The sequence below is a fragment of the Phaseolus vulgaris genome, chromosome 11, assembly GCF_000499845.2.
Source record: "Phaseolus vulgaris cultivar G19833 chromosome 11, P. vulgaris v2.0, whole genome shotgun sequence".
NCBI classification, from domain to species: domain Eukaryota; kingdom Viridiplantae; phylum Streptophyta; class Magnoliopsida; order Fabales; family Fabaceae; genus Phaseolus; species Phaseolus vulgaris.
This window is the reverse complement of record NC_023749.2, coordinates 340119-367067: the sequence shown is the minus strand read 5'-3', so window position 1 is coordinate 367067 and position 26949 is coordinate 340119. Positions and strand designations below refer to the sequence as shown.

The following is a 26949-nucleotide window of genomic DNA, read 5'->3' as shown; positions in this document are numbered from 1 at the left end:
GTGTGTTTAATTGGCTCTAAAGGGAGCCAAAAGTGCATACACCGCGTTGACAAAATCTCTGTTTGCAAAGTCCCCACAACACTCCAACCGTTCTGTGCTGCGCTGTTTGTATACTTTCTTAAGTCTCACTGTTAAAAAAAGGGGCAACAGGTACTTGGCTTCAAATCAAAGCATAAGAAAAGAAAGAGATTATTTGTGAATGATGGCGTTATAGTTGTACACAGAAAAAAGAAATAAGTTGCTTAAATGGTAGTAGGATTACTTATTTGGCGTACGGAAGAGTTGAGTTGAGGGTAGCAAGGAATCTTAAACTGAGGCCACAGGTACCATTTCAGACTTCAGTTATTCTTTTTCTTTAACAATTCCAATTAACTACAAAACAACTTGCCCATAAATTTAGGGTCTCCATTTTCACCCCAAGAAGGCTGGTGCAGAGTCAGATAAAATATTAATATCAGTAGTATGCACGTATATTAATCCCATAGTCAACAAAAAATATTATTTTACCTGTCCTTGGCTGCAGCATGTGCAAGTTGCTGCTGCAAGGATCAGTTTATTGGATGGAGTGTTAGTTGATGAACAGAGTTTTGTACAGTGTTACGTTTAAGCATGTCTTACTCAATTCCTTGCTTCAAAACATAAAATGTCAAAGAATTTACTATTTCTGGTGTTATAAGTCCAGACGATACAATCGAGAAAGGCATCACAAAATCAACTTCTACGAATGGAAGAACTTTTATTTAATCTCTTGTTCTAGCTGCCAAGGTACTCAACCCAGTAATTACGTGTGGCGTGAAGATGCACAGGTGAAAAATAATATATTTTCTGGTGTACGAGGAAGACAGAGCCAAGTTGGAATTTGATCAAGCATGTTATGTGCTGATGCTGTATACATCAAAGAATGTCTACTATAATCACATTTTGTGGGACCAAATGGAAACTGAATGAATCAAGCATCAAACATTTCCTGTGACTCAAGAAAAACATATGATTAGGATGTACAGCTGCCTAATAGTCCAATCCTCTGTCAACCATCATCATTCTAACTCTCTCCATGTCCTCTAATCTGCCTGCATTTTCATAAATCCCCATAAGAAGTACAAAGTTATGCTCGTTGTCTGGCTCCAAATCAAAGAGCCTGTTTGCAGCAATCTCCCCAATAGTTGCATCTCCATGCAAAAAGCAAGCATACAATAAAGCTCCCCAAAGAGTTGGACCAGCAGCCTCAGAGCCCATTCCATCCACTATGATGCTATAAGCCTTTTTAATTAGCCCGGCTCTTCCATAAAGGTTAACCATACAACCATAATGTTCCATAATTGGTTTTATTTTATGTTTTGCAGACATTAGAGCAAACACTCTCTCTCCCTCCTTCACCAAGCCTAAGTAGGCACAGGCTGATAATACTGAAACAAACGTTATTTTATCAGGCTCAACACCAGCTTCCTCCATTTGCTCAAAAAACTCAAGGGCTTCTCGGCGTTTGCAATGTGCAGATATTATAGAATTCCACGAAACAACATCCCTCTCTGGCATTAGATTGAATATCCAACGTGCCTTTTCTAACCTACCATGACTGGAGTACATCACCATCAAGGAATTAGCAATGGACAGGTTCCAGTCAAGACCTCGCCGAATTACCCATCCATGAATTTGGACGCCTAGACATGGTGATGACACACCTGTAAGAATGGTGGATACGCTAACAGAATCAGGTTCACACCCGTCCAAAATCATTTGGCGGAAAATGTTCACTGCCCCAACCTCAAGACCATGATGAACATAAGCAGTGAGCATGGAATTCCACGAAATGGAGTCTCTATGAGGCATCTTGTCAAAGATCTTTTGAGCCTTTACGATGTCACCGCACTTAGAATACATGTCAACAAGTGCGTTAAGGACAAACCCATCAGTGGCAAATCCAGCACGAACCAAATGGCGATGCACTTCTTCCCCCACTCGAACAGACCCAATTCCCGCGCAAACTTTGAGAACCCTCGGGAAAGTGAACAAGTCAGGTTCAACACCCTCTTCCACCATTTGGAAGTAGAGTGCAATGGCATCGTCGTAGAGGCCCATTTGGGCATATCCTGAGATGAGTGAATTCCAGGGAAATGCAGACGTGTCCCTCTTAGCCATTTGATCAAACAGCTCGTGGGCGTCATCCACAAGCCCACATGCAGCATACAACCTGAGAAGCTTGGAAGAGATGCCAAAATTTCTATGCAAGAGGGATGTTGGGATAAGGCGGTGGAGTCTGATACCGGGACGAATGGCTTGCAAGCGATAGCAGATTTCTAATAAAGAGGCATATATTTCAGGGTCGATTCTGATGCCCTTCTCAAGAGAGTCTTCAAGGTCTGTGATGACTTGTTCAAGTGCTTCCGATTGGGTTTGGGGAGGAGGTCGGCGATGGATAAGGAGTGGGGTTGATTTGGGTTTGGGGAAACGAAGAACGTTTCTTCTTTCTTGTCTTTCCAAGCATCTTTCTTTCCAAGTTTTGTTTTTGTTCTTATTCTTCTTCCGGGAGCACAAGCTCATGGCATTAGGAGGGAACCTTACTAGCATGCTTATCATTCTAATTTCTTGGATCTCAAATTGGGCATTTGGATGTCATAATCACAGTATATGTAATTCTAAAAACGAATGAACTTCATTTGTGGAGGAGGATAGTCATCTTTTGACATATTTTGTTATTTGACAAGATTTATATAATTTCCATCTGAAACATAGATAGAGCTGCACACTTTGGAGGTCTTAATGGAGAATAGATTCTCCTATTCAGATACACTGATACACTGCGACGAAAATACTTCTCTAACAAATTTATTAGTAAACATTCAGCAAATTGGAGACCTTGTTATACAGTCCCCATAGTATTTACGAGAGAGAAGATAAGGATTAATGTCACGCAGTCAGACGGGAATAATATATATATATATATATATATTGTCAAGTAACACAAGACAAGACGTTAAAGAAAGTCATTAAAATAGAGATTACTCTCCCCAAAGATGTAGTTCCTTCTCTTTTAGGATTAGGATGAAGTTACATGAACAAGAAGAATATATTGAAATTTCCACGATATAGGGATAACAACGTGAGATGTAATTATTACCACTGCAATTTGATCATGTTTCTTGACCTAAGAAGCGTCACTTACAACAGTAACAACGAATTTTGTCGAATTATGATGTTAGGATCCTTAAATTAATTGAGGAGATTATGTCATGTCCAAAAGTATTGATTTTATCACTTAAACTCGGTATTTAGTAGGGCACGCTTGTGGTAGTATCCCAATAATCCCTTAAAAATAATTAAGATATACAAATAATCTTCAAGCACATTAAATACTCGATGATTACCTATATAATTTGTTTAGCTTAAAGACTATTTAAGAGAGAATAATATTTTAGGCATTTCTCTGGAAGACATAACGCTATAAGCTGTTTATTGGCCATTAGGCATTATAACGAGGAAATAAAAAAAGGTAACGAGAACCATCTCCTCAGCGGATGAGTTTAGAGCTACCAAATCCCAAAAGACAAGCGCCAGGAATTTTGACAGATCTCGTAATCAACTGGTAACAATGTTGGGTTACCACTAAATCCAAAATTTAGTCAACTTGAGAGTGCTCTCAGCCAAATCAAACAGCTTTCATTTAGCCTCCTGCTGCATAGAATGAGGCAAGTCATTAGAGCTATTAAATCACAAAATACATCATTTTAATCCAGATAGAGAGAAGCCAAGGTGGACATGAAATTCAAATTACATCTACACAACAAATATGGTGTTTTAAATTTCTCCTAGTTAAAAAGCTCAAACTGAAATAAATAAAGTCATGTTTAACTAAACACAACATACCAATAAAGAACTGTTTTCTTGCTGATCAAATAAAATAAATAAAGAACTGTTTCCTAAGCATTTAACTAACGTTATAGAAATAATAAATAAATCAATACCTCACACGCCTCAAAAACTGGCCGAACTTGCTCAAATATTTCATCCACTGTACCTACTGCGTTGATCTGCAGAGATTAGTTTGTCATATAATTACGGTATAATCCATGTAGGGGTACAAAGTGAGGTCGAAACCAAAATCGGTGCGTTTAGCAAGAAAGGCATAGAATACTTTGACCTGAGGCTAACTTTTTCTCAAATAATTTCCATTGCATGCAAAGCCTATCCTTGTATAAATTATACAATCAGAGAAGTAAATCCAAAGGCCAATCATCATTCAAGAAAAACGCACAAAAGACTATACTGTGAAATTTTCCCACTCAGAAGAACTAGTATCACACTTTGAAGGTAAGTAAATAAAAGACCTCTAAAAAATGGTAAACAGAAACCATTTCAATTTTGTGTGTAAGTTGTCATGGTGCAATTCTTAAATAAGGTCAGTTCTCCTAGATCCAATTGAACATTGAAACTAAATATAGTTACCCGGTAAAGTTTCCCCTTCTTAGAATAATAATCAATAACGGGAAGATTTAAAGCCTCAAACACTTTAAGACGATTCCTCATTGTATCTATGTTGTCATCAATTCGACCCTGCAATAAAAATATGTAAGACAGCAGATTGTAATCAGCTGCTGAAGTTAAATCTCCACGGATTTAATAGGAACCTCATTCCGGCTTAGCACACGTTTCACCATCTCTTCTTCAGGGCAATCAAAGAAAAGTACAAAACGTGGTTCTGCTCCAACCTGCATAGTGAAGAGTGTGTTTATTTAGTCAAAAGAATACACAAAAGAATTTACATGGGATTACCCTTGAATACAGTTTTCAACCATGACAATTTACGTTGTAAATCCATAGATATTGTCATTTGAAAACATATTCAATGCACATAATGAGGCAAATATATAGTAAATTAAATGCATATATATCAACTTAAAACTAGAAAGAAGAGGTAGAAGGAGGGGGGTTTGAACTTCCTTCAGCTCAAATTGAAGAGTAGCAAGGTTAACAGTCAAACTTACAATTTGTTCAAAAGCTGCACGGTTCTCCTCACTTCTAGGGAAACCATCAATAAGAAACTTCTGGTTGTCACTAGCTTCCATCTCTCTTAAAATCAATTTGACAGTAACTTCTGATGGAACAATTTTTCCTTCACTAATTGTATTCAGAATCGATGAGCTGTTTTGGTGTTTTTAAAGTAAAAGTCCCAAAGAAGCACCAACAAAATAAAAACAAAATTAGGATAAGACGACGTCGCCCATTCCCTATCACAAATCATTTTCATTCACTAATTGTATTCAGAATTATAGTTGTTTTGGAGTTTTTATTTTTAATGCTAAAATCCCAAAGATACACCAACAAAACAAAATCAAAATTAGGATAAGACAACATCACCCATATTCACTGTCAGAAATCATCTCCCTTCTCAAAAGGTCTCCAGCACTCAGATGCTTAAATCCAAAGGTTTCAACAATTTTTGCACATTGTGTACCTTTTCCACTACCAGGACCTCCTGAGTGCGAAAGAACAATTTTAATTATCATTTATTTAAGGAAACCTCAAAAAAGTAAAAAGGCATGGATAGCATCATTAAGAACTTTATGCATTTCTTTAAATACATTATATCAATTATTAAAGTAATAGAGCCCAAACAGTTTTACTCAGTTACATAACATGAGAAAAAGAGTGATGGTTTAGATTCTCAACTTGGCAATTGTCACCAAGTTTATCTGCATGTTCTATCCTTTCTGCCAAATAAGAGTATGCAATTTCCAACAGAAATATAGAAAGTCTATCAAAGTATATGTGGTGTTTTAAGGTTCACATTCTAGCACTCGACAGATTCATTTAGGTTAATACAGTTTTCTTTCAAGCTTCAAGATGGGCCAATATCTAGCTAGATCATGAGAACAATCAATCAAGTAATTAGTTTGAACAATTTCAATTTTTTTATGTGCTTCTTCCACTTACTTTTGACCATTAATAAGCTTTTAAGGATAATAGAGACAAATAGCTTAACGTTCAAACATCCGTAAAGCTTCAATTCCAATACTAACCATCCGTGATTATACTTTTCAACACCCTTGTTTCATTGATAGTAAAATCCAGTCACACAAATAACATGCATAAACATATATGGGTGTTGAGATTCCATAAAATTGTACAACAAGAGCCATCCATATACACTGCAATCTGTAAGCATAGAAACACGAGATATGCAGAGAATCGTGTAATTCAAACGTTGAGGCATTCACAAAATCAGTATTTAGTTATCACCTCGATTACCGCAGTTGTGATGGCACAAGACTTACATAATGATTTGACAGCAATTTAGTGAACAATTTAATAAACGTGTGATTACCTAAAACAAAAGTTATAAGTGGAGCTACTTGCTTGGGGGAAATCCCACCCTTTTCCTGCATTGAAGGGAACAAAGAAACACGGTGATCATCAAATATTATACTCCAGATACAATGTGTAAAAACTGTAAGGCCTCCGGTAGCATGGTTATACAAACAGCAAATAGCAACGGTAAAATAAGAAGCATGTGTAGCTAATCGGAAAGGAAGAGTAAATATGAACGAGAGAAAGCGATACAAGTAACTGAAGCGGCACAGTGATGTTATATATAGAGAGAGAGAAGAAAAAGGAGTTAGAGGAAATTGGCGATCCAGAAGCAGAAGTGTTAGGCTGTGATATGTGTGCGTAAGAAAAACAATGAACCCTAAAAGTAGAAGAGTTGATTATAAATACCTGGAAGGGCGCGTGGAAGGGAAATCCAGTGGTGAATCTTTGGGGAAGAGAAGCGTCGTGTTTAGGAAGTTGCTGAGTGGAGGATAACATCCAAAAGCAAATCAAAACAAAGTAGTGAGTGTGAGAGTATGAATATATGAAGAGAGAAAGAAGAAGATTGTTACCAGCAGAAGAGGAAGAAAAGAGGATGATTTGGCTGCGCGTCTCCACATTTCTGTTTCTGATTTCGTATTTGATTGTTATTGAAGTGAGTGAGATGAGTGATGAGGGTTTCTTAAACGACGGTTTGAATTTGACGGTTACGGTTGCGATAGGGTGGTTGCTCGGTGCAGGGCGGAGGAGTTACAATACACATGGGATGCTGGAGGAATGGACAACGCTTTCCCTCCCTCCCCTCTCTCGTTTTCCTTCTTTTTACACTCCTAATATTATTTCTTTTTTTAATATGAAAATTTCCACATATAATTTTTTCTAAAATTACTTTTAAGTGTAATTCTTTTTTCTGCGCATAAAACATACAACTAATTCTTTTTGTTTCAACTTTTATTTTTCAAACTGTATCAAACAACCTAAGAAAGTTATTATTTTTGTGAGTTGTTCTATAATAAATAAAGCAGGAAAACGTGCGAAGCGATATGTAGATATTAATATTATGGCACTTCTTTGTGAATCCAATCCATGAGCATGTGTGGCACTTGGGTGGTGTGTACGTGAAGAATGATTCTCAAATTGCTTAACAACTTATTAGAAATACTAATGAGATCAGATGGGATCCATCACACTATATCTTCTGATTTTCAAACTATTTTATTTCTTACTAGGGTTATTTGTATGCTTTCATTATTTTTAAAGGGTTCATTATTTTCTTTTTGTTTTTTAGTCTCTATCGTATAATATGAAAGAAATAAAAGAAATCGAAAACAACGCATACAATAGAAAGGAATAAATTTGTAATATACAAAAAAAAATTATTATAGAAAGCAAATAAGTAATTATTGTAAATAAAGTACTGTAGAGCAAAGTTTAATAGAGAATACTAAAATAAGAAAGTTTAGTGTAAAAGTACATAAGATTTTTTCGTTATAATTTTTAATTTTCTAGCAGTACTACTACATCGTGTCATCAGCAATGTTTGAAACGTTAACTATTAAACTGCAAAGAACAGTTAATAAGACCCTGTAAAAAAACTAAACATTCAGCCCATTGTGCGCAGAATAGTCATAGGAGGAATAAATAAAAGGTGGAAAGAAAAAGTAATAATAAATGTGGTGTGATGATAAAAAAGAGATAAAAAGATATTAGGCAAAGAAAATGAAATATAGTCATTAATAACCCACAATTTGAATGGTCGTGGTTTCTCTATTAGGTAACAAGACACTATTTACTGAGGGAAAAAGATAGAAGAATACTACAATCAATCTATCAAATCCTAAAATAAATAAATAAATAATTGTCATTCTAAACTGAAAGTGACAAAAGACAAGAAAAACCAACTATCGGACCATGTCGCAGTGCATCTAAAATCATATGAATACAGTGGTGATAGATGCAGGACAGTAGAATGAGTCCTAAACATGTCTGGAAATCCAACTATTTGAAGCATGCCCTTGGTAATATATCTATACAGAATCTTATAATCCTCATTGCCAATGTTCATGAAATTATAATTATGTGATTCCCTGGAGTCATTGAGTTGATTCCCTGGAGTTCTTGATCACCAAATCGTAATTGATAGAAGCTAGCTGAGACAAGTTCTGTAAGAAAACAAGAAAAAAGAATTTTCTTTAATCCACATGGAAAAGTACAAAATTAACTTTATATAATGTTCAGATCTCAAGTGAGAGATATCATAGTTAGAGTCAATTACTATATTTGAGATATCGTCTGCTTTGGAGATCGGTGTTTTATCACGATTTTGTCTTTAAGAAACATTTTTTAAAGACAAAACCGTGATAGAGCACTAACCTCCAAAACGCTCATGGTGATTGATCTTAGAACTTGAGGTTGGAATATATGGTATTTGGCCAAAAGTAATGTGATGCGAAAATCTAGGTAAAATTGATTGCTATCCATTAATGTTTTACTTTAGGGTCAGATTTCAATGCTCAACTTTTAGCCTATTCGTGAGAATTTGAACTTAAGAAAGTAAATGAGCAACCACTACTTTTCCCTTACAATCTAAACCAACATCCCATGGCAAAGCCTTACATTTCTAGCAGTAACAAATTGAGGATAGGTAACATTAAAGGGCAGGGTGGGGAAAAAAGAGACAAAAGAGGCATTTCTTCACCCAATAAGCACACCAATTTAGGATAGTTGAGTGGAATTATTTATATAGAGAAAAAAGAACATGAGGCACGGCAAGTATTACCTTAAATGAGAAATTACTAAATGAGTACTGCACTTCAAGAGCTGGACCACCGAACTCTGCTAAACTACCACACTCGTCACCCTGCTTAACAAGTTCCAAGTATCAATACTCAGAAAAATTATGGTCAAACAAGGCTGCTAGAAAAGTATAATAGATAAAATTGCTGTTACACCACAAATTAGAAATTTAATTTAAAAGGATAAAAATTGCATGTACGGTTAACTAATCTAACTTCTTATTTTATGATCAAAGGAATGGAAACATCTGAGCTACTTATGAAGCAAGCATTTCAAAAGCTAAAGTAGTTTATAGCGCATCTATACTCTGAAAGTAGAAAGTATTCTTACATCTTCATCTAGCATATCGCTGCCTGAACCACTGCTGCATGTTTCAGTAATCTCATCAAAATCACTAACTCCGAGACAATGTTCGTCCTCAGGATTCCATATGTACCGGCTCATAAAATAACTTGTATCAAGAGCTTCAGCCGATGGAATAAACATAGCCTGCAGAAAATCAGAGGAGATACAGTGTGACAAAACAAAAGATATGGCACAAACATACCAAAGCTCTTATAGAATTAGAAAGAACCTTCTGCCTTGCTAGTGTATCCCAATTAATATCTTTGAAGAAGGCGTGGCGTTTAACCTGCCAGAAAAAAGTATGTTTATGGTTGCCTTTTACCATGATTTGCAGCTTTACTAAGCAATAAATAACTCACTTCTGTAGCTCCTGTTGCGCCTAATCTTTGGACTGGATTTTCGTTCAATAATCTAAAAGAGAATACACTGTCAGCCATAACCAACATGAAAGAATCACAACATCACAAAGTTAAAAAGGACAACTTTTTCCAACTATTGCATAAAGCGTTTGGAGGTATCATGAAAGTCAAAACACTAGAAAAAATTGTCTATCCTGTTTCGTTACTTCTTCCATATATGTTGGCTTCTAATGCGTGTTTTACACGATTTGGTCCATGTGCAAGTTTCATGCAGGGATATTTTCCATTTGTAAGTCGATTAGCTTTAAAGAAACTTTGCATAGCATACCCAAAAAAACTACTTTGTGGCCTTGTTACAAGACACCTCTACTTTGTTAATGCTTACTTATTTATCAAATCATATGCTTCAAAGCTCATCTCATCAGGAATCTTGGGCCATTGTATGTCTCTGTTAATTATGTTATCAAAAATTTGCTGCAAAACAAGCATCCATGTGAAAGTGTTCAGATATGCATCCAATTTCCAAATAATTAAAAAAAAATATACATCAACCTCTTTAAGTTCCAACAAATTCACAGGAATACATATGATGAACTTAAAATCCACAAAAACATAACCATGCAAAGAACATTGAGCAAAAAAGCAAAATTGGATGTCCATGAGTAATGACCTGATAAAAAAGATGTAGCAACTGGTACACAATGAAGCTGAAAACCATGGAAGTAAATGCAAATAACAACAGACAGACAGGACCTCATCAGATCTTACCAATAGATTTTCGCATTTAAGCAACCCAACTGGTTTTGATCCTAGTGATATAGTCACTGTTTGTGATACAAACACAAGTTTTTACAAAACAATAGATCAGCAAGATTCCCACATAATAAAAAATTTAAATCCAGGCCCCTGTCTTTATCTCCATCTTATGCATTATGATTACTTCTCTTTGAAATCCCCATTCATCACCAGATCTGTACACACCAGACTGGACATCATAAAATTGACATATTGCTGAAACCCAAAACCATTCGCCTAGGAATTTGCCCGGATTCCTATCAAACCATAAGGTTATTGTATGTTATTGGGATGCTAAAATTTCCTATAGGGAGATAGGTGTAAAACTTCTATGACAAATTCATGTGAGATAGGAGCACGAGTGCTTTAATTATTGTGGCCAAAGTTAAGGTTGCTGCCTTATGATCTGAGGTCACAAGTTCAAATCCTAGAAACATCTTATTCTCTTGAAGCAGTAAGGCTAAATACATTTACCTTCTTCAGACCCTAATAAGTCTTCGCCTCTTGCACTAGGTTACTCTTTTCATTCATTTCCCTTTTGTCACGTTACCACAACAACGAGCTTATTCAATTGGCAAATTTTGAAAAATTCAAAAATGCATTATTTATTATTATATTAAAACGTAAGTAGCCACAACAATACAAATGGTGTAGATAACGCAAGTTAACCAAAAAAATAACTTCACAAAAATCCGAGGTGATTGACAAAATTTAGAAAGCTCCTCTATTAACTAGCATAAAATATGTGCCATATATCAATTGACAAATATGGTGGTTATAAAAGTAAGCAGATCGCAGGGAATTGACTTGAAAATGATTCAGCAAGGCTAGAAGATTTATAAGGATGTTGTGTTAGATCTAAGAGGAATAACAGTCCACCGTATAAACACAACTCCCTGTTAAAGATGAGAGGAGAACAATTGAGCTACAGTATGCTCCAATTTGAGCCTAGAAGTATTTTAAATGTGATTCCAACAGCAAAAGAAAACGAGAAGAAAGTGAATGCTATCATAGATGGTATTCTTTCATCATAAGTTCAGTTTCAACAAATTATTTTATAAGAACTTCTAAGTTGAGAAAAAGAAAAAGAAAAAATGAAACTGACCTGTCTAAATTAGTGAAAAAGTCAATTTCAATTTTTCATTGTTTTTCTCTTCTAGAAATCTTAATGAAGAATGTCGTCCAAATCATTCTTTCTAGTTATCAGAGTTAAGGACTCAAGATATCACAAGAAGCTACCTGTGGATGTTCAGCATTAAATGGTGGAATACCCACAAGAAGCTCATACAGTATGACACCCACAGACCACCAATCAGCAGTTACACCTACAAAAAGAGCAATCGTGTAAAAAAATGTAAATCACAAAATGGTTTTGAAAGCACAGTAAATTTATTTATACAAAAAAATTATTAAATAAAAGCATTTTTCGTATAAGATGTACTGTTTAATCAGCGGATAAACTGCAAACCATGTCCCATGCCAAGAAGTATTTCAGGTGCCAAGTAATCCGGAGTGCCAACCACTGATTGTCTTTGACGCTCTTCCCGTTTGAAAGAATGTGTAGGTTTTGGTTCATCGTCTTCTAGGATGGCCGAAAATGATGGCGCTGATAAATCATCTGTGCTGTTAATAAGACCAACCTTAGAGAGCCCGAAATCTGTCAACTGTAATAACAGAAATTAAGCTTTTAGAATAAAGTCTATGTATTATGGGGTGTCTAAGTTTCATATCACAGATGATCTTTGTTTCTTATCCTTTAACAGTTAGCTTTCGAAGGTAAATTTTTTAAGTGTTTTACTTTTCAAGTGTCATCGAATAAAGTGTGTTATGGGTGTTATGTGTCTCTGCCTATAAAAAAAAAGTGTGTAACTGTCGTAGATTAAAACTCCTGGAGTGATATAAGCTTGGTGGAATGAAGTTCTCGAGATCATGATGCCTTAGGAATGACATAAAGATGAGTCTATTAGCATGAGGGAAACAGACGTTCCACACGTGGTTAGAGCCGAGGAAGGGTATATTAGCATCCCAGCGTAACTTGCTGTATGAGTAAAGTACCCCGTTGTAATGAAGTAATTAAACGTTATCTTCCTTCAAGCTAATTTTGGGAGGTAAATTTAGCTATCATTTTGTGATCCTTATGAATAAGCAAAAACTTCTTGAATCAGTCTCTTTTTCTTCAATGAGATTGAATTGATCACTGTGAGCTTGAACTTATTCAACTCCCTCAAGTTTCTAATTTATGGAAGTGAATTTAGCTATCTTCATTATTTAAATATATAGCAAAGCGTATTTTAGTCTTAACTAGTGTGTCCATAGGTTATAAATTGTTTGTAATCCCATATACTTTATGTCGTAGACATGAAGGACGGCGAAAACACCCCAAATGTCTATGAACTTTATGGTCCTGAACTAGTGTTAGACAATTCTCTCCCCTTAAGTTAGCTTAATCTAAGTCCATTCATCCAATCCATTCCTAGAAATTGAAATATACAAGTTCAGGAAGAACTAAAATTTTATACACTATTTTATCAACATTATTAAGAGCTTAATAAAATGGTTCTTTGAAGTTCTACTTTCTGATAAAAAATGCAATGTGAAAGGACATGAGGAGAGTTTGATTCAATTTAAATGGGTAAAAAAGATCAGCAACTAAGAGAAATTTTGTGTTGAGGTGTCCTTTATTAATTGGAGAAATAAGGAAGAGAAGAGGTAATTTCAATTAATAATGCTGACCTTAATATGGCCATCTTGACCAATCAGTAAGTTATCTGGCTTCAAGTCTCTGTGAATCACATTTAAGGAATGCAAATACTCCAATGCAAGAACCTGTAGAGCGACCAAGAGGATAGGAGGAAAAGAATAAAGAACATAAACACAATTGTAGAGAGAACTTATTAGTATCCTGGTGAAAAACTAATGTAGTTAGTATGCTTACAACTTCTGCAATATATACTCGAGCCATATTTTCATCTAAGCAACCTAGATTTCTCAACATTGAATAAAGATCTCCACCATTCAAATACTCCATAACTAGATAAAGATTTTCCCGACATGTGAAAGAGTAGAAAAATCGGACCTGTTCATCAGAGTTACATGAAAATTAGAGAAGTGTGTCAATATGCAACAACTTCATAATTGAGCAGTATATTGCAGGTCTGCTTACCACAAAAGGATTTCGAACAGATATAAGTATGTCTCGCTCTGCCAAAATACTTTGAACTGCATTTTTACGGATCATATCTGCCTTTTTCAGAACCTACAAAATATCAAAAAATGGTTCCAACTCATTCAAAGTAATCAGTTAGTCAATTTAACAAGAGTTTTTAGTAGTTTCTTTAGCCATCACTTAATAGCCAATTGGCAGTGGTCCACAAAAAAGAATGCTCTTACAATTTTACAACTTAAAACGGATAATATTCTAATATTTTTAAAGACTATTATGATTAAAAATTTGTAGTTTGAATTTTAGCAGATTTACATTGTAAGAATTAAAAGATTGGAAAGGACTTTAGAGATTTATGTTGGGAAAGGCAATACAAATTTCCAAACGGTAATGAAAGCAAGTTAACTAATAATATTGAAAATGAAAATTCATCATAATAACATTTCTTATGAAGAAAATTATTAACCACTACAGATCAATGCCTTTACCGCCTTCAACTATGAGAGAATAAATTATGTTATGTAAAAGAAAAAGCCCGAGAATAACCTGACAAGATAAAGAATGAAGAAAGTCTAAAGACTTTGGATGAGATTGTTTGAAAGGTGTGATATTTATACATTTTATTAAAATATCACATAAAATTCATCAAAAATCTTTCTTATAAAATAATTCAAATGTATATATTTTTAAATACTTAAATTTTATAAGTTTTAAAATTTTTGATTGAGTAACACCAAGATTTCAATGTTATTAGTAGAGTGGTAAAATACAATGAGATTCAATATCACTCCGTCTATTATGGGTTTAAATCGGGTGAAATTGGGTGAGTAAAAGCTAAACTAGTTTTACAATTGATAAAGGCAAATTCTCCCACCATACTTTCTCCCTTCACTTCCATACTTTTTAATATTTCAATAATACCCTTTTGAGTAAGGTGAAAAGTGTGGTATATTCTTTTTCAAGTGACAGTGGTTGTTTGTGGTGAATGATGGTGAAAGTTGATGGTTGAGGTAAGTTTTGTGGTGCTTTTATCGGTGATGTATTTGCTTTCGTTCATTTTTTTTTTTTCATTTTTTTGGAAGACACAGAACCCAAAAAAACCCAGCAAGGTGCAAGGAATCTTATCGTCAACTCTCTCACATACGCTCAAATAATGAAATTATTCTCTCAAACAACTAGAGAATAATGGAAGTATTGTAACTCTGAGGAAGATATGGGGTACAACTGAGATTATCTAAAAAAAATGTGAAAAATATTACATTTAGGATTATTTAAAAATATTAAAAAGGTTAAGACTGACTTTTCACTGGAAGAGGAAAGTATGAAGGGTGAGGGAGAATTTACCATCAAAAAGTTATACTTAGCCCACTCACATTATACCTAGCCCACTATAGAATTTGGATTGGGCTGGATTGACCCACCAACTAACCTAAAAAGATTGAAAAAATCAAATAATGGCAAAGACATTGATAGATTAAAACTTTAATTCTTTAATTTATTGTGTGTGAACAAATAAAATTAATAAACAAAACTAATCTTAAAACACAAAACTTGAAGTTTATGAGAAGTTGGCATATAATTTTTAATTCTTTAATTTAGTACTAGGGAAATCACATGTATGTTACTTATATGTCTTCTCATTTAGTCATAATTTCTTATTTAAATGTTATAATTTAATGTTAATTTCTGTCTTGATAATCTAGTTGGCCGCCTAAGAATAGATGCTACTGTGTACCGTTTATTATGAATCTATTTATCTCAATCATCTTTTAACTCTCTGCAAATAAATCGTTCTATTTGATAAGGAAACAAACCTTTATAGCAAAAAAATCACCAGTTACTCTTTTTCGGGTAAGAAAAACTCGCCCAAATGCACCCCTACTTATGGGTTTTATTATTTTAAAGTCCGCAATAGTGGTCCGGTCCTTGGAACAAGCATTAATAGGGCTAGCACGAAGGCTACGAACTGTATCATCTTCCACTGAACTCTCTTCATCAGCAACGCTAGTTGATGAGTCCACCTTTTCATCTTCTATCTGCCCGCAAAGAGCTATATATTTCTCCCTGCAAAATGAAGTAGCAAATTCAAGGTTAGGTTTAAGCACCATGCCAGTACCAAAAAATAAATTAGAAACGCTAGAGCAAAACAGTGGCTCTATAAAAATGCTAGCAAAATCTTACAGAAACTTTTGAAATAGAATAAAAAAATAAGTGGCTGTACTAGAGCAAAACAAAAAAAGTCACAGGGGCTCACTGCAAAAGGTTCTCTATTCGTCGTCCAAAAGTCTCCACAATAAGTGCATCCACTTTTCTGTCTTGGATGGCATATTTCAGGTCTTCTAAGCGATCAAGCATATACTCCAGAGCACTGTAATCACAGTTGCTCACATTTGCAACAGCACGGGCTATTTCAACTAGCTTGCTTATCTATCATTTGACAGTCTAGTTATCAATATAAAATTCCAAAAATAAATGTAAAGAAAATAGAAAAATTACACTTTTCACACCATTATAAAAAAATTTACCCGACAACTTTATTTTAATAATATATATTAATATAAGTTTAAAAAAATATTAAAATATTAATATAATGGTGAAGATATTAAGGTTCCTTATCCGTATGAGAGAAGACTTCACAGATTATACATATTGATAATACGTTTTCATCTAATTTAATGTTTCTTGTGCAATGATATAAATGAAGAATTACAACTATGATAAGTGTATACCTGGTCACAACTTTCAAGTTCAGACAGTGTTCTCCGTCCACTAAGTAACATTTCCACTTGAGTGGTTCGTGGTGTTACCAATGGTGATCTCGGTGTCAAGCTCCCAGCTGAAGATACCTTTGTTCCATGATCATGTTTTACGAAGATGCGTGCTTCGCATGATATTCTGGGTGAAAAGTTCAGATCGTCCATGACAAAAGTATTGTCAGGCTCCGTAGTAGAGTCGAGCATGTCTTCAGAGCATCTAGAACTCATGTTATTTCCCTCTAGAGATAAATCGCTGAACTCTTCAAGCACATTTGAAGCGGCAAGGTCAAAGCTTTCTCCAGGAGTATCAGTGCTTTTCGGTGTGCTTTTTGGTGTCCATGATTCTAGTATCCTTTCAATGGTTTCAGAAACTCTTTCAAGCCGCTCGTTTACAGTTAAACCTTTCAAATCACATCTATCCGCAATTGTGCATATTCTCGAATGCTCCTCCACATGTACAATCGGTATTTCAACCTCACAAATCCTGCATATCATTGAATCCTCGTATGTAAGATTTTGCTGGTCTCCCCAGAATCCCCAAGAAACCTTTCGTGTTCTTGATGATGATTGTGAATGTTCAGGATGACAAGAGGAAGTATCCAAATTTTCAGCATTTTCATCTTTGACTAGCAAGTGGTTCATTTCACCTTTGGATGGGGTATCTACAGCATCTTGATCTTTTCGCTTTCTCTCAGCAGCAGATGGAAACTTTTTCCAAGAAGACATCCTATAGGTGCCAGAAGTTGATTCAACACTCTTGACCGAAGCAACCTCCGGGTTGTCAATCACAACACTTACTTGTTGATCAGCTTTACTCTTTGTTGTTTTCGGTTTTTCTTTCTCTTTACTATGTGACATTTTTAACTGTTTCTCAGCCGTCTCGTGTACAGCGAGTGGAATACTTGAATTCTGCTGTGCAGCCTTCAAAATTTGCTCAGGATAGACCCCCAGGTCGCTGAGTTGGTGAAGACCCAGAATGTGGTCTTGTTCAAATCCGCTTTCCTTCTGAAATTGCACTAATCGAGTGCAACGAGTGAGAATAAACAGTAGGCGTGTATGAGCTTGCTTGAGTATGCCCACTGGTAATTCTTGACGTTTGTCATCTAGATTTTGAACAATAGATTCGCATTTGATCCAAAACTGGGTAGGAGACATCTTTGCACATTGTTGAGCAATAACCAACAGATCCTCCAACTTCTCTCTCCATTCACGATCACACACTAAGTTTTTTTCAAGAATACCCACCAAATCTCCAGCGAAACCACCCAAGTCAGAATCAACTTCTTCCTTAAATTTTTCAAACTTAGCTCTAATCGCCGACATTACTTCCTGCAATATTTGATTTTGCGGGAAAACAAGTGTTGAAGAATTTTATATATTTTAAATTAATGAACAGTAACACCAAACTTGAACAAGTTAAAAGGAGAATACCTCCAAGTGGCCAAAGGCACGATGTTTCCAGATTGGAAATGGTTTAACTCCCTTGGAGTTGAGCTCATGGGAAAAGCTTTTGATATCAGGGTTTCTCTTTTTGCGTCCACTAGTAAGTCGCAGAATTTCCTGAAAACGTGGGGATTGCATTTCTTTGGCGAAAGCTGCATGATGACCCTGTGCAAAACACATGCAATGAACCTGAGCAACCTACATTTCTCCAACTATCGATCATAAAAACGAAACAATTAAATAAGAAAATCCACTAATTCAGTAAATATGATCATGCACAATAATACATCATGTCTATCACCTCTAGCACAGGAATGAGCTGCGAATGAGCTTTGAGCGATTTGGATTGATTCAAATGAATAATCCCCCCTAAAAGAATGACAACTACATTAGCAAAAGCCAGCACGAAATAAAAAATCACTGCAAAGTCCCAAATAGGAAATGAAAGTAACAATAATTGGATTTTGAAACCTAAGAAAAGGAGAAACGCAGACCTAGGTCTCTTTTTGGATGGGAATTGGATCTGGATCTAAATCCGGCCTCATTGATGGCGATAGCATTCTGTGTGATGAAGGAAGGAGCGCCAACGGAGGAGGAATAGCGAAGAGGCGAAGAGGAAGAACGTGTTCGAATGTTATTCAGCCCTAAAGAGGACGCGAGCAAGATGCAAGAAGAATCAGAGCGTTCATCGTCTTCCTCTTCTTCCTGCTCCTCATTGCCTAACTTACTCCGTCGAATCGGAATGGGCGGGATCTTGCGGAGTTTAGCTCTGGTGGAAGGCGACGACGGTATCGCCGTGGCGGAATGGTCTTTGGCGGGTTTGTGCGAAGAATACGGCGGCGGAGGGTTGGACGACATGGAGGCTGATGAATTTGGGATTCTTCATGGCATTGTGAGTGTGCGTGTGTGGTGTGAGTGAAGAGAGAGATTTGAATGAAGAAAAGATGAATTGAAGGATGAGATGAGAAATTCAAGGGAAGCGGAACCAGAAGATGGAGACAGCGAAGCGGGATTTTCAGTTAAGCCCAGTTCGTTGAAGAATAAAGAAGGAAGAGCAATGTCAATCGTGCTTCCCGCGAACCAAGTTTGTTCAATATTACGTGTCATGTGCTCTGTGCGCGTGGGAGGGAACAAGACCGCTCCAACTTCCTTAACCGTCCCCGTTCCATACCCAATATTTACCCCTCCCTATTCCCAAATTTTTTTTTATATTTATTTATTTATTCAAATTCAAGAGAATTTTTCATACTTCATCTCAATGCAAGTGGATTTTCCATCACAACTTTCCCAATAAAAAAAACATAAAATTCAAAAAATATTTATTAGATTTTTCACAATTTTAATACAGATTAAACAAAATTTTAAAAATAAAAAATACATTAATTTTTTAAAAACTTAAACTTATTATATAAATTTTTATTATAATTATAAAAAATAAGAAACAAAATTTTTTTTGAATCCACCATGAAAAACATACTTCTATTTAGAAAATATTTCATAATTATATAATATATAAATTTTTATTGTCATTAAAAATATTTCATAATTATATAATATATAAATTTTTATTGTCATTAAAAATATTTATTGTGTATCTCCGTGTTCTACATTTTAAAATTTATACGTATTTCTGTATCGTATTATATATATTCTCATGACTATTTGTAATAATCGAAGCATAAAACTTTACATAAAAACAAATTTCAAATTAAAATGATATTTAAAAATAATTATAGGTCACCTTTTAGATAAAGTGTTACAATTTCTCTTATTACTGTGGCATTGCAGCTTGGCAGGCACTTACATGTGTGTATATCGCAATAATTATCTATACAATTATTATTTTACAAACCACGATACGCAAATCACAATAGGAGAACCCAGACTATGTAATAATAGTGGATCCGCGTAAGCTCTGTTTTTTTCCCTCATTTCATGAATTACCAATTTGCATCTGCACAACATTAAAGTCACAGCTAAAAGGTTCAACTTTTTGCATATATAAACTTACATCTCATTGTTCCTCCCACTGAAAAGTCCATTACTTAGTTTTTAACTTTTAGAACTTGGATTTCAGCCAATACGCTCTGACAAACATGGAAACTCTTCCCTGCAACCTCGAATTTGTGAAGTTTGATAACAAAAAGAATCACATGGTTGCCCCACTAGTCCTCTAACAAAACACAAGCCAAATTGGTTAAGTTGGTTGGATCATCCACAAGCCAAATGACTTAATGTAACAACACTTCGTTGGGTTAGAGAAAGTAGAAATAAGGGGGCGTGACGCGACTGCAAAAATTATTCGGAATGAGTTGAACGGTGCAGTAGAAAAGAAATCTATCCTAAAGATTCATTTGATAACCTCCTGGGGAACTGAGAAAATTTTCACAAATTGTCACTGAATGAATATTTATCTAAAGATCAAGTGCAAGAATCATTCACTTATCTTTGTCTCTCCTTTTATCCTTTTCCCTTCCCTTCTTTTCACCTTCCACTTCACTCTCACTCTAGTAATGAAAACAAAGCAAAAAATCTGGGGGTAAACAAAAAACAGAGTCAGCAGGAAACGAAGTTTGCACAGAATGTCAGCAGATTATCTTAAGACTTCTTCGATCTCTTCGAACTCCCTTCTCTTTTATCAGCCTCTGCAGGCTTCTTCTTGTCTTTTCTTTCTCTCTTCTTTAGAGCAGTCATGTGGGCTTTCAATATAGTTGCATAAGAAGCTTGAAAGCGTTGGTGATCCTTCTGTCCAACCTTCGCAATGAAAACCCAATAATATAAGATATTACAGGTGGAAACAATTTATATGAACATGAAAATAAGGGGGAAGCAAATATAACCAGGAAGGTCTAGGCGAACTCAAATTTCTACAAGTAACACAACAAACACAAACACATATATATATACACAAGTCTTGAAATGCCTTGGTAACATGTCTTGTATTGATAAATATGGAGACTTACACCAATAAACTTCATTAATCACATGCAAATTTTATTTTATTTTTTGACCTAAAGACTGGAAAATCAGCTGGGGCAGAAAGACAGGGTAATTCATTAGAAAGAAGAACCTGGAATAAGCAATCGCTAGAGCCTAACAAAATAACTAGAATTCGCCCTCCCTTCAAATAAATCGAAATTTTTCACAAATTACTATAATTTCATATTTTCCCTTACTTGACAAGTCTTAAATGACTTCATGAAGACGTGAGTGAATCTATGCAATTTTCTATAACCAATTAGATTCAACAATTCAAATGCTTTATATTTATACCAACTCATAGGGAAAAACAGTAATGTGAGCTTAAATTTTAAATGAAAAGGAATTTCAAAAAACACTTGTTTTGTTTTCAATGACTTCTGCTTAAGTTGTTTTATCCATTTCTAGTTTAAATTGTGTTGAACACTATATATCATCTATAAGATATATTTGAAGTAATTTTTCTATTGTATCTAAATCTTACAATTCGATACAAACTTACAATACACGATTCAAAAAATAACTCAACAATCATAATTTGAATAACTATTGGATAACCTTGGCACAAACAACATAAAGATTTAACAACAAAAAGTCTAGCAGGATTTAGAACAACACGTTTGACTACTGAGCAAACTACAGAGTTTTCCACACTAGCAAGTTGTACTATAATGGATTAAACAAGTTCCACAACAGAGAAACCCCCCGCTCACAAATAATAACATTTGCAACTGTGTTGTCCAATCTAAAAGTAAAAGAGAAAGGATAATCTTCAAAAGAACTGTACAGGAGAGATTGATAGGAGTATGATCTTGACCTAAATCAGTGTTTAAGTTAATACCAGTCTCATAAAACCATATAAATCAGTCTAGATTGGGTTTTTTTGAACCATTTTAGTATCAAATATTGATTAAAAAATCTTAGTGAATCTGTTTTAAAATCTAGAAAAAATATAAAAACAGAAAAGAGTATACAAATAAGGGAAGTTTTAGGTTTATTATACTCAGATACGTACCGAAGTAGATATAGTCTTTTTCCCATCAGTGGCGCGTATAAGGCATCTATACTCAATTGCTTCCCCAGCAGTCACCAGTTTATTCCTTTGCGACTTAGATTTCAAAGAAGCTAAAAGAGACAGAAACGAAATAAGTTTGCAGGCACATTAAACACAGAAGTTTAACCCAAACTAACCAAGAAGAGAACAATTAACACCAACATCGTTTAAGAGTAACCCAAACGGAGCGCTTCTCAGTGCTACGCTCAAACATGCTGGTGAGCTCATTGAGAAACGGATCTAGCTGCAGAAGAACCTAGTAAAATCGGAAAACAGCAAATAGATGGAGTCAGAATTATCCGAAATCATTCATTTCTATAGCAATTAGCAACACTACACATTCCCCAAACCACTGAAACAATAATACTAACAAATTATAGATCACGACAACACTAGTTGAATTCTAGTCCAAACTTTCTAAAATTAAAATACCAAAAATAACATTACGGCTACACTAACAGAAATTGCGTAACAGGATGTTGAATTTTGGAGTTGATAGTGCGAATGATTACATGGTCGATTATTCCCTACAACGATCTAATTTCGATATAAAATGCGAGGACGAGAAAAACGGAGTAATGAAATGGAATAAGGCAGAAGAAGTAAGGGAAAGGGATCGAGAAACATGTTCACCGTACCATGGTTGCGATACAGAGGAAGACGCGGTGGTCGTCGTTTAGGTTGAATGAAAGGAAAACGAAAAGAAAAAGAAAAAAAGCAAGAAGACATACAGGCGAAGTTTATTCAACACAGAACTGAACTCAGGGCCCAAAGCCCAAGAAGGCCCAACAAGCTCTTTTATTAGGAAGTTTCTTCCTACACCTCTACGTTTTTCTTTCTGCATCCCTTAATAATGTGCAAAGACAGACATCTCCTTAATATTTTCTAAAAACCCTAAAATGCATACAACACGCACAATCTACTCTTTCTTCTTCCTTTGCAGACAGGCTGAACGCAGATAGACATAGGAAACTGTTTCTCTTGGTGGTGTCTCTGGCGACTTGGTGGTGATTCGATGGTTTCTCTTGGTGATTCTCTATTAGGAGAAGGTAAGTATTTTATTTTTTTTCTGGATCTATAGTTTTGTTTTTATTATGGATTTTTTTTTTTTAGTACATATGTTGTGATTCCAAATAATATAGTCTGTTAGGTTTAAGGAATAGGGAATTTGAACTTTGTTTTTTAAATATTGAATTCACATAACTCCTAAATTGGTGCATCCATAAATCTTCTGGATTGATCAGTCCGGTAATCTTCTAGATTTATGGATTCATAGTATGTTTCCAGATTTCAGAATTCATAATGGAAAAAATGCATTTTGAATTCACAAATCCGTAATTCAAAAAATGCAGATACCTATTTCAAATAAAAAGTCAATACTAGTTTTAGAATTTTAAGAATTATGGGGTACATGAAGAAAATCCTCTTTTATTATCACTAGACCCAATAAAAACTACTCGAGGCTAGTTCTAGTTCTTCATATTTGCACCCCAGATATTGGAATACAGGTATTACCGAACAAATTAACAAAAAAACAAAAGACTTAGATTTTAGAATAGTTAATTTAAAAATAATTAATCTAAATTTATTTTATATCATCTTCCAAAACAAATTAAAAAGGAAAAGAAAGAATAATAATTATTTTTAAGAATTATATATACTTTTAATATATTTTATTATTTTAAAAAATATAAAAAATAATTATAACTTTTGTTTTAAAGATAAAATATTTGTTTTGATGCATTAGAAAATAAATTATTTAACCGTAATTCAAAACTATAACATCATAATTAACATACTAAAATAAATTATGAGTTAAAATTTAAATTACAAGCTTTAAGTGTTTTGTTTTAAATATTGTATATATTTATTTTGTAAATATTAATTAAAAAATACATATCTTATTTAAATTATCTATCTAAAAAATTAATGATTTTAAGTTTTTATTTATTATTATTTTAATTATGTTATATTATGATTAGTTCAAAGACAAAAAGAAATGAAGTTATATTTGTAGGAATTAAAAATATTTTTATTACATTTTTCCCACATTTATCAGCTTTTCTTTGAAGAGTTAAAAAAATTATAATAAAAAGTCTCAATGTTTTATGAACTAAATTAAAACAAAATGGCATACACTATTTAATTAGAAAACAATGATTTTGTTAAACGTCATGATATTTTTGAAATGAAATTGATGTGTTAATTTTTTGTAGTAAGTTTGAAGAAAGAAGAGATGTGGGTGAGATTATCAGAAACATTTCCAGCCACATGAAGATGTTGCTGCAAACGCGATTTCTCTCTTCAGTTCAACACACCCTCTTCGTCTTCTCTCCCATTCTCGTCAAACCCACCTTCAGAATTGCTGTTAGATCCCAAAAATCTTCCTCCGATTCCTCTTCCGATGATGATTCTGCTCCGAAGGGTTTTGGCTTATCGGACACGGCCAGCACTGCAAACGCTAGAAAGAACCAGAAGCAGAAACAGAAAGGACAGAGAGAAAGGGCCTCTGTAATTCGGCGAACTCCACTTGAAAAACCCAATTTTGCTTCGGAGGAACAAAAGGGTAAGCCCCAAGAAGAGGGCAAGAATGAAAGCGCTTTTCTTCTTGCAATGCTTGGTTTTGGCATCGTGATTTTCGTTGAGGGTATTGGTCTTGCAGCATCAGGTAAAAGTTATCTTATTATTCACTTTTTTTATTAACCTTAGCTTCAGAATTTTAAACAATAAATAACTGTGAGTGTGTCAGTTGTAGATTCAATTCAAGCTATCAAACTGAATTCTGTGACCATTGCTTGAAGGGCTTAACTTTTCAAACACTTTTGATTAATGACAATGGTTTTATCTGTATTAGAAAGCAATTCGTGTATTCTGTTTGCAAGTGGTGCACATCGACTAAAAATTAGTGTATTTTATAGCATATAACTAGTGCAAATTTTACTTTGTATGTTGAATTTTATGAGGGTGAAGTAGGATTATAATCCATTTTTTAATACTTGGTTAAATCCTTTACAAAAATCTGGTTGTGGAAATCAAAATTGAGAACTTCCTATGACCAAAGTGCCTAAGTGTTGGATATGTAATTCAAATGCAATTTGGAAAACCTCTTCCTATGTAGTTTTTATGTGGTACCATAGATATAGGGAACTAGGGGACTGTAATTTTTTTGTAGTTGGAAATTTGTGTCTCGATACAGCTAAAATATGGTGACTGAATTTAAAATCTGTACTTGCAGGCTTCCTACCAGAAGAGTGGGACAAGATTTTTGTGAAGTATCTCTATCCATCGTTTACCCCTGAAGTTTTCTTGTTTGTTGCTGGAACAGTTTCATATGGGGTGTTTAAGTATTTGCAGAATGAAAAAATCACAGAGCAGAAATAATGTCACATGTATAATGTAAAAAGTCCAATGCCTTAGAAGTGACAGCGATCGGAATCATACCCTGGTTTTGGTTTCATTCTATTCGGCTTTGTTGCTGAGATGAAAGATGGGAAGAAGGCTGTGTGAAGAACTTCTGAAAAACTGTTTTAAGAAGCATTTGTATTGGATCCCTAGTACCAACATAAACATTGAATCATGGGGCCAAGTAACAGAGTTTTGAAATGGATTCGTTCTTGTAATTAAACGTTATTTTAGCTGTGAAATCTATCTTTGCATTGGATTTTGAACTTTTCTAAGGTAGGTTACTAGTACAATGTAGCATCGACACGGACAGTGATACGATACGGACAAAGAAATACGTATAATATCTAAAATGTATGACATGAAATTACATATAATTTTTAAAATGTATGTCACGTACACACAAATTTATATATTTTATAATTATGAATTATATAAATTGACAATAAAGATTTATGTGCATAATTATATTCCAATTTTGTTTTAGCAGAAAAATGTTTCTAATGGCTGATTCAAAAAAGATTTGTTCTTGTTTTTATAATCATAATAAAAAATTGTACAATAAGTTTAAGTCTTTAGAAAATTAATGTATTTCTCTTTTTTAAAATTGTGTTAGAATTGTGCTATAATGGTTAGATATCCACTAAATATGTTTTAAATTAAAAACTTCACCGACATGTGTTATACGAGGATAGGTAATCAATATGTGTATCTGACACGAACACACCATTTAAGAAGTGTGTCCAAACCTCATATACTTTCGGCATCGTCCTTAATGGGCCTTTGTTTGACTGATTGTGCTAAAATAAAAGAGAAAGCATAGGTTTGGTGGTATGCTTCTCAATCTCCTCTTTCCATCACAAGATAATTTCTTTTTGTTTATTGAACCCTCATTGTTTACTTTACTAATAATGTATCACACGTTATTTCTCCTAGTGGAAACTTGCGATCAGCAATTTCAGTTCCAACTTTTGACTGCCGTGGGCTTAGGCCTCAAATTCTTCACACTTTTATTGCAATTTATTATTAATCTCTCAAGCCATTTCTTTCTGCACCCCTCTTATTCCTTCCTCCACCTCCCATCATTTCTTCCTGCACCTCCATATTTTCTCCATATTTTCAAAAATGATGAAGACATCCATTTTAGATTCTATAATTTGGAATACAAATTCTGTAATACAAAAATTTATTTTAAATTTTACAATCTGGGAAATCTCTCGATTTCACATTCTAGAATTAAAAAAAAAAAAGTTTAATAAGATATATCAAAGAACAAGTTGAGTATAAAGTATGGGGTGCAGGAAGAAATCGCCATCCCTCAACTGGGACACCTTGTGATTTTCTCTTTTGATGTAAATTTGGTCACCCTAAAAGATGTACATAGGAATTTCATTATCTCATTTATTTTCTAAGTAAAATTTTATCTTCATTCTTATCCTCAAACTCAATGAGTATAAATTACTCGAATACTCTATTACTCCTATCAAATAATTATAAAAAAATATTAATCAAATGTATAACTTAAACGTAAGTTATAAAACTAAGAAATAA

The 26949-nt window shown here is 34.4% G+C and overlaps 5 protein-coding genes across 8 annotated transcripts; 1 reads left to right on the top strand and 4 right to left on the bottom strand.

Annotated features, from left to right (window-relative positions):
• Positions 1-630: 630 nt before the first annotated feature.
• LOC137820582 (pentatricopeptide repeat-containing protein At4g25270, chloroplastic) lies at positions 631-2903 on the bottom strand. Its single transcript, XM_068624730.1, has one exon. The coding sequence runs from the start codon at positions 2575-2577 to the stop codon at positions 1009-1011; it is 1569 nt and encodes a 522-aa protein (XP_068480831.1). The 5' UTR covers positions 2578-2903; the 3' UTR covers positions 631-1008.
• A 386-nt stretch (positions 2904-3289) lies between these two features.
• LOC137820587 (UMP-CMP kinase) lies at positions 3290-7291 on the bottom strand. Of its 2 annotated transcripts, none has more exons than XM_068624737.1 (9): positions 6879-7291; positions 6715-6786; positions 6323-6377; positions 5356-5473; positions 4983-5139; positions 4626-4706; positions 4444-4551; positions 3963-4028; positions 3290-3672 (listed from the first exon to the last, which is right to left on the bottom strand). In XM_068624737.1, exons 1-9 carry the CDS (start codon positions 6924-6926, stop codon positions 3658-3660), a joined length of 720 nt encoding a protein of 239 aa, XP_068480838.1. In that variant the 5' UTR covers positions 6927-7291; the 3' UTR covers positions 3290-3657. The 2 variants fall into 2 exon arrangements, with proteins under 2 accessions (XP_068480838.1, XP_068480845.1); XM_068624744.1 differs by having other exon boundaries at positions 3290-3669.
• Positions 7292-8134: 843 nt separating this feature from the next.
• Positions 8135-19065, bottom strand: LOC137829530 (probable serine/threonine protein kinase IRE). 3 transcript variants are annotated; one of them, XR_011084028.1, is made up of 17 exons: positions 18458-19065; positions 18265-18332; positions 17952-18128; positions 16494-17849; positions 16019-16191; positions 15579-15828; positions 13765-13857; positions 13537-13677; positions 13335-13427; positions 12043-12265; positions 11841-11926; positions 10192-10280; positions 9807-9858; positions 9677-9733; positions 9433-9591; positions 9086-9166; positions 8135-8468 (listed from the first exon to the last, which is right to left on the bottom strand). XR_011084028.1 is itself a non-coding variant. In XM_068636362.1 (17 exons), the coding sequence occupies exons 1-17, from the start codon at positions 18819-18821 to the stop codon at positions 8400-8402; spliced, it is 3504 nt and encodes a 1167-aa protein (XP_068492463.1). In that variant the 5' UTR covers positions 18822-19065; the 3' UTR covers positions 8135-8399. The 3 variants fall into 3 exon arrangements, 2 of the variants coding, with proteins under 2 accessions (XP_068492463.1, XP_068492455.1); XM_068636362.1 differs by having other exon boundaries at positions 12070-12265; XM_068636354.1 differs by having other exon boundaries at positions 8254-8468; positions 9086-9169; positions 12070-12265.
• Positions 19066-20288: 1223 nt separating this feature from the next.
• LOC137825334 (signal recognition particle 14 kDa protein) lies at positions 20289-22762 on the bottom strand. The gene is made up of 4 exons (XM_068631009.1): positions 22635-22762; positions 22159-22252; positions 21958-22067; positions 20289-20717 (listed from the first exon to the last, which is right to left on the bottom strand). The coding sequence occupies exons 1-4, from the start codon at positions 22635-22637 to the stop codon at positions 20562-20564; spliced, it is 363 nt and encodes a 120-aa protein (XP_068487110.1). The 5' UTR covers positions 22638-22762; the 3' UTR covers positions 20289-20561.
• Positions 22763-24154: 1392 nt separating this feature from the next.
• LOC137822787 (protein LPA2) lies at positions 24155-25664 on the top strand. Its single transcript, XM_068627788.1, has 2 exons — positions 24155-24664; positions 25232-25664. Exons 1-2 carry the CDS (start codon positions 24268-24270, stop codon positions 25375-25377), a joined length of 543 nt encoding a protein of 180 aa, XP_068483889.1. The 5' UTR covers positions 24155-24267; the 3' UTR covers positions 25378-25664.
• The last annotated feature ends 1285 nt before the right edge of the window (positions 25665-26949 follow it).